Raw genomic sequence first — 12,464 nt, 5'->3', positions numbered from 1 at the left:
CGCTGTACTACTTTCATTTGGTATATGTGGATGATTTTTTTTTTTTTTTTTTTCTTCAAATAAGATTTCAGGCTCTGTGTGCTTTCATTTCATTCCAATCTGCCCAGGGCCTTCACAATCAGCAGTGCCGGCAGATGGAACAAACCGCAGTGGATATCAAAAGTTTGCTCACTCCCTCTCAGATGCCAAATGATTGCGACGTTCGAAAACGAGGCCGAGATCAACATTATTTTCCGCCATTAGTGTGATCTCTAACTGACATTACGCAAAACCCCATGTGGGGAAAATGAGAAACCTTCAGAAGGGACCAAGGGAGGAGCCCCCTTCCGGGCTCAACGGGTTTCACTCGACGCAGAGTGCTAAAAATCACACATGGCGCCATATAATTGTTATAAGTCAACCAGATAAGGTTAAAATTTTGAGCCGTACTTCCCTACGATCTTTTAAAATGTGCTTTATAAATCAAATTTGACTTGACTCGAACACACATGGTCATCCGTGGAGAGTCGGTGGGCCCGACACTGACCGACACGCCTTTTGCGGCCAGACTACGAGAAACATGACAAAACATTTGCGGGTTTTTCTTTTATCCGTCATCGTGTGCGTCACACCGCAGGTGGGCATTTTTCTTTGGAATGGAAGCGGGCATTCTGTTGGCCCGCTTTGCCAACGCAAACGTGCGTAAAATGCGCAACGACGGGACGACGACAGAAACGAAAAAAGAAAACCACGAACCGGCGCAACGGCCGTTAGATCGGTTCGGCTTGAAAAACGGCCCGCGTACGTCGTCGAAGAAGAATGACGACTGACGGAGCGGCAAAAATGTGTCAAATGTCGAGCTGTGTTTTATGACAGATGTAGCATTCTTTGTCTCCGCTTTTTTGCCGGAATTTAGGCAATTGGGAACATTTCCAAAGAATGATTCGTAAACACAATACAGTCAGGCTTCCTTCTCGACCTTCCAACGTGACCGACCGTATGAGTGACTCCGCATTTTAGTTGCCAACGCGAGACGTCCTTTTCAAAAGTCAAAGGGAAAAAAGGTTTTCCATGGGTGTTGTCACCCTAAATCAAGCGGAAGGAGTCGCGGAGAGACGCGCCGCGGAGATGCCAGGGAAACAATCAATATGCAACTCCGCGCCATGCAAGCCGAGCGGAGGAAAAAAAAAAAGTCCGTCCCTTCGGAGCCGCTCAGAGGGCGGCGTTCCACCTGTACTCCCTGGAGGACTGCGGCGTTCCACCTGTACTCCCTGGAGGACTGCGGCGTTCCACCTGTACTCCCTGGAGGACTGCGGCGTCCCTGTGGGACACCGGCATTGTCATCTAGATCCCGTGGACATGAATTGTTCTGGATGTAAAGTAAGTGTGTCAGTGCACTGCCTAAGGGCTCTGCGTACATATAAATCTTTCAGTACTGTTTGGGCATTCATGGAATGTAGGGTGGGGGACTTGGACTGTTGGGGGATGGCGTCATGGCTAAATATATCCATGTCAAGAAATGGCAGCTATTTGAGTAGCTTTCAAAGATAGTTACATAAGCAACAGGGGCAAGGGAAAAACACAAGTCACAATAGAGAGTAAATGGCCATGGGCCATGAGACACTTTAACAACGTAACAATATTCATTCCTCACCCCGTTAGCTCACTAAAATGTAAATGTATTCAAATGTATATTTTGCACCACTGCAATTTTCTTTGTCATTTGTTGTTGCGGAGCCACAGAGCGGCCCTGCATCAAGCAGACTTTTTGGAGTCACCCGTGGCCCTTGATTCACATCCGGTACAGCCTTGCCACACTGTTTGCGTGATCCTTTGAGGGAGCGCAACAGTTGCCCGCGGGGTTAGCGGACTTGGCGGGGAAGCCCAGATTTCCCTCTCCCCGGCCACTTGGTCCAGCTCCCCCGGGGTAACGCGGTCTCTCCGGCGTGTCCCGGGTCTCCGCCCGGTAGGACATGCCCGGAACACCTCACCGGGGAGGCGTCCGGGAGGCATCCGAAGCAACCGGCCTCAACCGGCCCCTCTCGACGCGGGGGAGCAGCGGCTTGACACCGAGTCCCAATGAGCCTCTCGCCCTATGTCCAAGAGAGAGCCCGGACACCCCGCGGAGGAAACTCATCTCCGGACCTTGTTCTTTTGGTCACGATCCGGGGCTCACGACCGTAGGCGAGGGCGGGATCGTAGATCGACCGGTCAGTACAAAGCTTCGCCTTTGGGCTCCGCTCTTTCTGTACCGCGACGGGCCGCCGTAGAGCCCGCGTGACAGCGGACAGTCGGAGCTCCCGTTCCGCCCTACCCTCGCTGACGAACAAGACCCCGATAGACTTGAACTCCTCTCCGACCGCTTTTTGGCTGAGGGCCACGGTCTCAGATCCGAAGGTTCCGATCTCCATCCGAGCCGCTTCACGCTCGGCCGCGAACCGCTCCGGTGAGAGTCGGAGGTCAACGGCGGTACATCTTCTGCAAATAGCGGAGGCGCAACGCTCAGACTCCCGCCGAGGCTTCGGCTCTACCCAAAGATGGTGTCCACAAAGGTCATGAAGACAATGGGTGACAAAGGCCAGCCCGGGCCATCACTAAAGTCGAGCAATCGCCAGCGATCCAGGAGTCCGCTTGCACAGCGTAGCAACGGGCCCTCGCAGCGAAGCTCCCTTCCTCCGTTCACTTTCCTTGATACTTTGCAGATTTTGCCAAGGATCGCAGCGGGACCGAGCTTGATGAAATGACCTCAAGCGAGCTGGGAGGCAGCCTCATTTCAGGGCAATCAAACTTCCAGGAAGGTAATTAGGCTCATCTGTTTGTTTGAGCGAAATAACGCAAAGGAGGAGGCGCAGAAATGGCTGCCAAAGAGCCGCGGGAAGTCCGTCAGGATTCTTCGGATGAACTCGTGGTGCTCAGGCAGCTGAGAGCAAACCGAAAAGCAATAAGGCACAACCTCTACAGCCTACGCGCGTTTTGCGTCAAACTGCAGCAGCCGATATCAGAAAAACATCGAAAAAGAGAAAACATGGAAGAAATCAGAATGGATGAATTCAGAATACAGATGCATGAAATCCTGGAGAAACAGCTGCTGTCGGGCAATTGCGCTATTGGATTTGAAATAACAGCATTTGGGATTGGATTAGATTCCCTAATCAAAATGCCGATAAACCGGTCCGAGGTTTCCACCTATAAAGTGTTTTCTGGCGGAAAGCGAAACCTTTCAGCATCACGGTTTGCTAACCTTGGGGAAGGCTGCCTTGGGGAAGAATCGCTGTAGCCACGATCAATAGTTTTAATCCTGGAAGCTCAGAGGGGCTCAACCGTTAGCGGAGATGCTAAGGGCGCCGGGGGGTGCACACAGGGGTGCCCAAAATCGGATGAAAATTCACCTTTGATATACGTCTATTCAAACAAAATGATTTCTACGGGATTAAGTCAAAGAATAATCCAAATGTAAAATTCATATCAAGAATCACAGAAGTGGTATTTTTGACCCCTGGAATGGACTTTAGACATGCCTGTTTGAAAAAACAATTGTGCCTCTCAAATATTGTTTTGGAAAGAGAAAACATTTTGTGCCCCCCTTCTCAATAAGACTACCAATAAGAACATTAATCAATGCAAAATTTTTAACCTTTATAAAACCTTATTATACCTTATATATTTAAACCTTTATAAAACGGGGGGGGGGGGGGGGGGGGGGCAATTTACATCAATTTTCAACAAATATGAAGTTTACAGTTTTTACATAGGTTAGTCTGAAACTGAAAAAAAAAATAAAGTCCCTCAAACTGCCCGGGATAATAAAACAATGTCAGTCTTTATTTACACTTTAAGTTATTATTATTTCTGACCAACTGAACCGTTTGATGTTGAAGTAATGATTACATCACTAAATAATAAATGAATGCAAACAAATATAAATTCATGTGGAAAAGCTGTCATTTTGCGCCACCTCCGGTATTTCAACGCACCCCCTCCCAGGGGGCGCCGCCCCACCGTTTGAGGAGGATCGGCCAAAGGTCATGACCGGATCGCACATTTGGCGAGATACCAAGGGGGCGCCAAAACCTGCTGAAAAGCTGCAAATTCACCTTTGACACATTCAAATGAAATATTTATTATTAGTATTAAGAATCAAATCGCTTTTTTTTTTGGCCCCGGAGACTGACCTTGGACTCCGTTTTACAATATGCAGACCGAGAGAAACGTTTCTTAGTGGAACCGGGCCGATACTTCAGTCAAGCGGGACTTCCTTTGGGCAGCCGGCCGCACCTGCCCGTCGTTGACTGTAAAGGCCCGGCGGGGAAAGCGGGATATTTCGCTTTTGCGGAGGGAACGGCAGCATTCCGTTCAAGGCCGGGACGCCTCTTTGCCGTCTCTGTAGAACGTGAAAAGCGGTCACGGGTCGGCCTGCCTCGGAAAGCCCATCAAACTGCATTTGATGCCGTTTCCCCGCGTGACTCCGCGCATCACCTTAATATTTATGGGCCGCGGTGGGAGGTGCCACGGCGCTTAATAGAAACATTCATTATTCAAAAGAGCCGCCTCGCGGTGGGCACATCTACTAATGTGCTCGTATGTATACAAATTAGCGCGGCGGGGGAGCGTCGGCGCTTGCCATCTAAATCAAACCTTCCAATGCATTTGGTACGCCGGGGGGACATCTGTCCCTTAAAGGGGCCGTAACATGAAAAGTCAACTTTTTGGAGCTTTTAACCTTAAAACCCCAGACGAGTTCTTTTCCCCCGCTGACGCTTGGAAGCGTTCCTTGCTTCTTCCGCGCCAGCAGATTAACATGACTTGCCAGAGGCATCATGACATCGGCGGGCCAGCGCAAGAGTAAATACGCACCCGCCTTATCCGCGTCGTTCAGTTTGATTCGGGTTCCGGAGAGATTTCGCTCCGAGTCGGCCAAGTCAACCGCAACATTTCCTCTATTAGCCAGGAGGTTTTACTGTCGAAAATGCCCACGTGGCAAAAATGTGTGTTTGGGAGCGCACGGCCTGACAATTAGCGTCAGCGCGGGCGGAAGTATTCTTATGAATTCCCGCGGGGACCGATTCGATAGGAGGAACGCGTGTCAGCACCTGTTTTTTGGCCCCGTCACGGGCGCTGTCGGAGTAGTCTTAATCAGCCGCGAGCCTCGAGAGAACCGGGATGATGGACGGATGCGTGTTGTGTGGCGCGGCGGATACGCGGTAAGAGCAAACACGCCCTTTTACTTCCTGGTTAGAAAGATCGGAAACATTATATGTCTATTTCATATATATGTATCGTAGAAACGCCGAACCGAAGCGACGTCATGTCTCGCCTAAGCGTTTCGGTTTTTGAGAGATTCCTTCATGAGGTCGCGCGACCGCCACCCATGTGTCATCAAGGGGCTTTTTAACCGCTTTGGGCCAGTAGTCAAGAGGCAAAACGGCCCGGAGCATACATAACAGCCAAAGCTGAAATTTTCACGTACCGCTAAATTGCTCTCAAATCCTGAAGAATCCGAATAGAAAAAGGCGTGGCTACCAAAGGCCCCTTTTGCCTGTTTGACTATGGGCCGAAAGCGGCCGCTGTTCCCAGTGAAGCGTTAAGTGCCGCCAGAACAGGAAAGCGACGGGGCATTACGCCGCGCCGTTAGACAGGCGGGCTGTGTTTTTCAGCCTTCCTTTCCCCGTTTGTACTTTTTCTACTTGTCAGTGTTCTTCCAGTAGCTTATCTGAGCCGTTACTTTGCGTCGTTCTTCTGTTAGCGCCGCTCCCCTCCATAAACCTCTGCATAAACTCATTCATCTATGTCCCGTACTTTACCGTGGGGTAGTATTTCTGTTGCGCTTTGCATTTTGAATCTTTGTTGGAACATCGCGCTCCTAGTCTTTTGGGAGTCCGGTCTTTCAGTTAGCCAGCAGTTCCCACTTGGGGGAATCGATCGGTCATCTGGATAGGAGGAGCGCCCGTCGGCGAGAGCGCTTCCTCGGCGTCCTTTTGCATTTGAACGTCGGTTAAAACGCTGCTTTCGGCCCCGTCGTCCATGCTGTCGGAACGGTCCCCATAATCCGAGAGCCTCGCGAGGATGAGCGCTCAGGATGATGGATGGATGCATCTTTCGCGGCCCGCCGGCGTTAAGCGTCGTCATCAAGGGGGCAGGGCGGCCGCACGGTAAGAGGCGCGGTCTGCGCAAACGCGCCGCTTTACTTCCCGGTTAGAAATAGCCATGGAACTCATACTTTCCGGATGTCTCTGAGTACGTTGCGCCGAATATATATTACATATTACATACATATTACATGCTGCGGAAAGAATCAAATCTCATAAGCGCTTTAAAGAAAGTGCAAGAGAACAAAGGGGTGGGGGGCACTTGTCTGAAGCGATGAACTGGCACTGTAGAGGCGTTACGCAAGTGAATACAAAGTAGGCCAGAAGGCGTCACTTTACTCGCAATTCATCCCGACTCGGGTCCACCTTCTGCCACCCTTGCAAAATTTGCTGAGCCCAAGCACATTTTCTCATTTCAGGGAGTTATCTCTCACCGCTGCTCATAATTCATCTTGCTAACGGGGGCGCATCCAACGCAATCTGTTTCAGGGACGTTGGCGGACCTGCGGTCGTCGGGATTTTTTTCGACAACGTCCGGTCGCCAAAGCAGGTAAATCATCCCTTTCAGCCCAAAGCGCTGTCGTAAAAAAAGATCTTAGCGTCTTTCCCGCATTCTGAGGTGCATCTGAAAGCCTTCAAGTGCCTTGAAATGGGAGTTGCGAAGCGGGGATGCGAACGAGAGCGGCCGGCGCTGACCTGGGCGATGCGGGGGTTGCTGCACTTGACGTTTTTGCTGGCCAGGTCCAGCCAGCGCGCGGCGTAGGGGTTGACGGGGGGGCAGTGGCCGCGCAGGGTGCACTTGCCCTCGCCGCCGCACCAGCCGCACCGGAACTTCCTGTCGGCCTTCAGGCACACGCCGCAGCTGTCCCTCTGGGCCGCGCACTTGTACAAGTGCACTGGGGGGAAAGACGCGCGCGCGTCAGCGCTTGCCAAGCGTGCGCATGCCAAGCGCTTTTTCGCACTGGGCCCGCCAACTTTGCTCAGGGACCCCAGCCGGGTGCGCCCCCTTCCGACGGCGCGGGGAAATAAAGCGCACCTGGCGCGGCTGCTGGGTCAACTCACCCTGAATGTTTTCCGGGTTGTCAATAATGAAGTTGCCGTTCCACACCACCGAGAAATCCACCGGCAGCTCGCTGATTTTCATCCCTTCGTACAGGTACTGGAAAGAGGGACGATGTCAAAGAATTTTCAACGCGAGGTCACTCGGAGATGCGCCGGCGCCTCCTTCCATTGTTGCCCCAAAGTTACATCATCTCAAAGCGAGAAAGCCCAAGAAATAGGGCGAAGGCTCCTATCCCCTGCGGCCTTCAAAAACGCTGTCCTCAAGTGTCCTTACTTCCACTAGGTCTTTCATTTCAAGCGCGCATATGGGTGAGTCTGCGTCCATGTGCGTGTGTGTGCGTGCTCCGTGGCGGCGACCGAAAGAAATCCCCAAACCCAGCTTTTACTGTCTTGGACTTGTGCGGACAATTTTCATGGAGTCCACAAGTCCAGACCTCTTTTTGGGGGTCAAGACTTGCTTTTACAGTAGGGGACCAACATCTCAGGTTTTAATGTCTTGTGGGGACCATTTTGGTGGACCACACGAGGCCAGACCTCTTTTTGAGGGCCTAGACTTGCTTTTAGAGTAGGGGACCAGAATCCCAGGTTTTACTGTCTTATGGGGACCTCCCGGACTGAAGGTCAAGACTTGCTTTCAGAATAGGGGACCAAAATCTCAGCCTTTACTGTCTGTCTGTCTTTTACTGACCATTATGATGGATACCACAAGTCCGGTCCTATTTTTGAGGGTCAAGATTTTTAGAGTAGAGAATCGGTCTCAAACTCCAGTCCCGAGGGCCACAATCCTGCATGTTTTCGATTTTCCTTTCTCAAACACACCCGATTCAAATGATTCGCTCATCAGCGAGCTCTGCGGGATCTTGAAATTTAACCATTTGAATGAGGTGACACCTTTGAAGTGGACTTTGCTTGTCAGCCAATCGCTTGACTGTGTGTACATGCCAAAAGACCGCGGTGAATAATCGCTTCAAATGGAATACCATTTTGCGTTCGCTAACCCAAGTGACAGGTGACGAGCCTACAGCTTTACTAACGCGAGTTCATATTTGATGCGCACTTTATACTCGCCATTCCACGCTAAAATTGTCAAGCGTCGATATGTCCGCAACTCGCCCCAACTCTGTCCACGACAAAATGGTCAAACATTGACCCCGCCCGCCCACCTTCCGCGGTAAAACTCTCTGGCGTTGGTTGTTTACAGAAACGGCTTTCGGAACACGGCGAGAGCGGCGAACGGGACAAGGGGCCTACCGAGCTGTTCTGGCACTGCACGCTGGAGCTGTTGAATCGGAGGGCGGTGACACGGTGGAGGACCCCCTGGATGTGAAGGACGCACTCGTAGCCCCGCTGGCCGGACTGCGGCTGCGGCAGGTTCTTGGCTTTCAGGGTGATGGGCTTCACCTCCCCCGCCGGGAGCAGAATCTCCTCGGAGCGCACCAGCTGCGGGCAGTCCTGTGCGAGGGAGACGCAAAAACAACTCGACTTGTGTAATCATGCAGGGGAAATTGAGTATGCAGTAAAGTGGCTTAGCGTCACGATGAGTCATACGGAGATGCTAAACGGGCAAACGACGGCAGAACAGCGGGATACTTTTGTGCCGCTATCGTACAGCACAAATTTATCTTCATCCATCCGTCTATCTATCGCTACAAACTCCGTACAGGCAGGCCGGAGCGATCGATTGGTCTATGGACGGGCGGACGGACGGACGGGCGGGCAGACAGACAGACAGGCAGATAGATAGAAAGATCTCGATAGATCTAGTTAGCGATAGATAGATTGAAATTGCTAGATCTAGCTAGCTTGCTAGGTATACAGAGTTAGTACCATATTGATAAATACGTCTAGATTGCTAGTGCTAGCTAGCTAGACAGATTAGATAGCTCTCGATAGATAGACGCTTCGATAAAATGTAGTAATCTTCCACTGGATTCTTATTTGTGTGTTTTGACCCACCTCGGAGGCGTTGACCCTTCCCTCCTGGAAAGAACAGCTGGACGGGTCGTGGGTGCACAAGTTGCGGTACTTGCACCAGTGGCAGCGGAAGGCGCTGTTCACACATGACAGACACCTGCGTGGGGACGCGCAGCGCGAGAGTGTCAGAATGAAAAGGGAAGGGGGCGGCAGCTTCATCAAAGTTGGCCCACGGTCTACGGAGGAAATGAGTCGCGACCCCAAGTGGACACCTGCTGTCGCGTCCTTGCGCTTGGCGCCGGACCGGATGGCTCCGAGGCCAAACTGTCACGCCGCGCATTTTTTTTTGCCGCTTTACGTTGAAAAAAGTACATTTTGGCCGGGGTCCATATCGGGGGGGGGGGGGGGGGGGGGGGGGGGGCGCCGGGCATAGTTGGCCGGCTAAAAAGCAGCTGTCGCCGTAAAAGCCGACGGCCGACCCAGCGGGGGGACATCGGGTAATGAGGACAAATAAGACACTGGCGCAGTTTGATCCCGCAATTACCATTAGCATAGCATTGTGGGTAATTACCAGCTGTTGTGCGTGTTTGTCTACTGTATGTGCGATGCGTACATTTTGTGTTACGGAGAGGAGGCTGAACAAAGCGGCCGACCATCAACTTTTTGCAGCCCTTTTTCTTCCGGCAGTATTTCAGCCGAGGGCCGGTAAATCGCGGGATGAACGACCGTTGGCGCACTTTCTCACGCCTAAGGACAGTTTAGTGTCCGATACACCTGCCACGCATGTTTTTGGAATGCGGGAGGAAGCTGGAGTGCCCGGAGAGAAGCCGCGCGGGCATGGGGAGAACACGAAAACTTCACACAGGGAGGCCGGGGTCAGCCGGAATTGAACTCGGGACTATGAAGGTGGAAGTTCTAACCTTCAAAAAAACCACAGCAAATAGTACGCCTTATTCTTCCCTCTCTCTCTCTCTCGGTCTACATCCACACATAAATGGAGCTTGGAAGTGAAATAGTTTTTGTTGTGGGGTTGAAATGAGGTGCGTTTCTTCTCCGAGCCTCGCAGCTTGTACCGTATCTGCGCCGAATACCTGCCAGGCGGCATTTATGCGAGCGCCCAAGTTATCGGCACAAAAGTACTTATCATGCGGAAGGCAGAGCCTGTTTGCGTTGATCCCAGTTAATCTTTCGGACTATTTATATCGTAAAAGGCTTGAAATTGCGGAGCCTCTCATCTGCGGTGACTTCGTTTCATGTCAAATGTATTACTTGCAAGGCAATTATTTCTTTGTTGAAAACACTGACAGTAAAAAGGGATTACAGTGGAATTTCAAAGGTTACGACGTCCGCTTGCGTGCACCAGTCGAGCGCTCCGAATCGACGTCCGTGTTCACAAACGGGGGCATTAAGATGCCCTTTAGGTATTGTTTGCTTAACCGTGTCACGCTATTGTCAAATGTCGACTTTTAATCTGGAAGGCCGCGCCGTATTTCCTGTTTACGTTCTCCGTTCGTCGGTTTAGCTTTTAGCGGCGTTGGTGGCTACCGAGGTTGTCACCTTCTTGGTTTGAACAAAAGACCTAGCAGACTGAGCCAAGTGTTTGAGTCCATCCTCGTTCGCACGCAGCGGCGCTAAGCGACATTTATTTTGTGCACGGAATTCTTCGAGCGCTTTAGTTTTTAATGCGCAAACTTCAACGACCCCGATTCGATCGCTGGCTCGTTACGGCGTCGGCGCGCCGGATCCGAACCGAGCGTTCTTTACTTTCTCAAACCGCGACGAGCCGGTCGGCACATTACTAGGATCGGAAAGCGGACTGCGCTACGACATTTACCGCGGCGTGCATCCGGGGGCATTTGATCACCGCGTCGTTGTTACGGCTACGCCTCGGTCGCTCGCTCTCTCTCCCCCCGGCGCCCGATGTGAAATATTCACGGTTGCAAAAAGGCATGGGAGGGATCGAGCGAGGGATCCGACTGAGCCCGCGGATGCATGACAATAAGGCCGACTCCCCCCGGGCTAACGGGGGGCGCCTGCCCTTTTTTCTCCCGACGCCAAGGCTGCTAATGGCTTTCGCGGCATCGCGCAGGCTAGCTCGATACACGGCGCTATAGGGCGAGCTCCGAGCGGGCCACAACAAAACAGCGTGCCTTTGATTTAGCCGCTGCAACGTTTTGTTTTTTCGTGTCAAGGCTGAAAGCGCTTTGGGATTCTACGCTTCTGTTAGCGGGGCCGCGGCGAAGACTCCAAATCTCCTGCTCTCAAGTTAGTCATACTTCCAAGTCAGCGAGTGCTTTGTAGCTCACTCAACAAAGCGCAAAGGGACCCAGCCGAGTGGAGTCAGCCATCGCTAATGCGCTACGCAGAGATCTCCGAACGGCCGCTCGCTCGGAATCCGACGTTAAGGTCAGAAAACCATACTGCGGGGCGCGCCCTAGACGCATCGTTTTTGGAGGGGGGCGCATACATCCAAATCAACGTGCGTCCATCGGGCGCATCCTTCTTTTTTAATCATCAAAATACGAGCGCGTTTCCGCGGCCGTAAGGCGCATTCCAAAGTCTTCAATTGTCGCCGAAATCGACGAGGCGTCTTACGATGCGCCGCATCGTATGTGTGCGCCGAGTCCCAAATTCTGCAAATGTTGCTGAGTGATCGATGAATGTTTCGCTTGAATGACTAAAACCCTTTCCTGCCGGCGTGTGGTTATATAAAAAAGGAGGGGGGGGGGGGGGGCATGCCACGGGCAGCGCTTCAAGTATGACGCCAATATGAAAATAATTTGTGCCAACTGTGTAACATACTGTCATCCCCCAAATAGTACACAACGCGCAATAGATAAATAACTTATGCTTATGAACACAAGAAAATATGAAGTGTTAAAGAATACGAGATTTATTCTGCTCTGCACCGGTTTTGACATTGTCGCGATTGATGCGTCTTATACACGGCAACATAGAAAATAGCGGAATTTGAGCCCGAAATCAAGGCTGCGTCCTCCGCACGGGCGCGTGCGCCTTCTATCCGGGGAAATGCCGTACGTATGGTTCAAACAAGAACTCCGTCCAATCGGGACAAAGATGAGGCAGCGAAATCTGCCGGGACTTTCTGGCGGGAAGGACGCACATGAAATGCGGAGAGCGGAAAAATACTCACAACTGGTGGACGCTGCAATTGTAAAACTTGACCTCGGTGCTAATGAGCATCTGAGCGGTCTCCTTTGATTTGAGTCTCAGTTCCACACCTGACCAATCTGAGGGAAAAGAGACGAGGAAGACGTTTTAGCGCAAAATACTTTTGTTTCGTAACGGGCAAACGTCATATCCAAAATGTCGCCATTGGATTTATGGCTGCCAACCAAAGTGTACGCGGAAGCCTAACGGCGGAAAACCACAAGTATTGTTGCGTCATTGAAGATAAGGATA

General features: G+C 51.6%; 1 protein-coding gene across 3 annotated transcripts in view; it reads right to left on the bottom strand.

Moving 5' to 3' along the window:
* Positions 1 to 12,464, bottom strand: part of plxna2 (plexin A2) — a 130,310-nt gene that overhangs the window by 22,780 nt on the left and 95,066 nt on the right. For all 3 annotated transcript variants that reach the window (XM_088407633.1, XM_088407630.1, XM_088407631.1), the window contains exons 8-12: positions 12,196 to 12,292; positions 9,084 to 9,198; positions 8,379 to 8,579; positions 7,128 to 7,224; positions 6,762 to 6,961 (exon numbers count right to left, since the gene is read on the bottom strand). In XM_088407633.1, the coding sequence (XP_088263759.1) occupies positions 6,762 to 6,961; positions 7,128 to 7,224; positions 8,379 to 8,579; positions 9,084 to 9,198; positions 12,196 to 12,292 (710 nt within the window). The remainder of the gene's footprint in view (positions 1 to 6,761; positions 6,962 to 7,127; positions 7,225 to 8,378; positions 8,580 to 9,083; positions 9,199 to 12,195; positions 12,293 to 12,464) is intronic.

Source organism: Hippichthys cyanospilos, chromosome 2 (genome assembly GCF_059441005.1).
Source record: "Hippichthys cyanospilos isolate Australia breed blue-spotted pipefish chromosome 2, RoL_Hcya_1.0, whole genome shotgun sequence".
NCBI classification, from domain to species: Eukaryota; Metazoa; Chordata; class Actinopteri; order Syngnathiformes; family Syngnathidae; genus Hippichthys; species Hippichthys cyanospilos.
The sequence above is the reverse complement of the archived record's forward strand: the minus strand, read 5'-3'. Positions and strand labels throughout refer to the sequence as shown.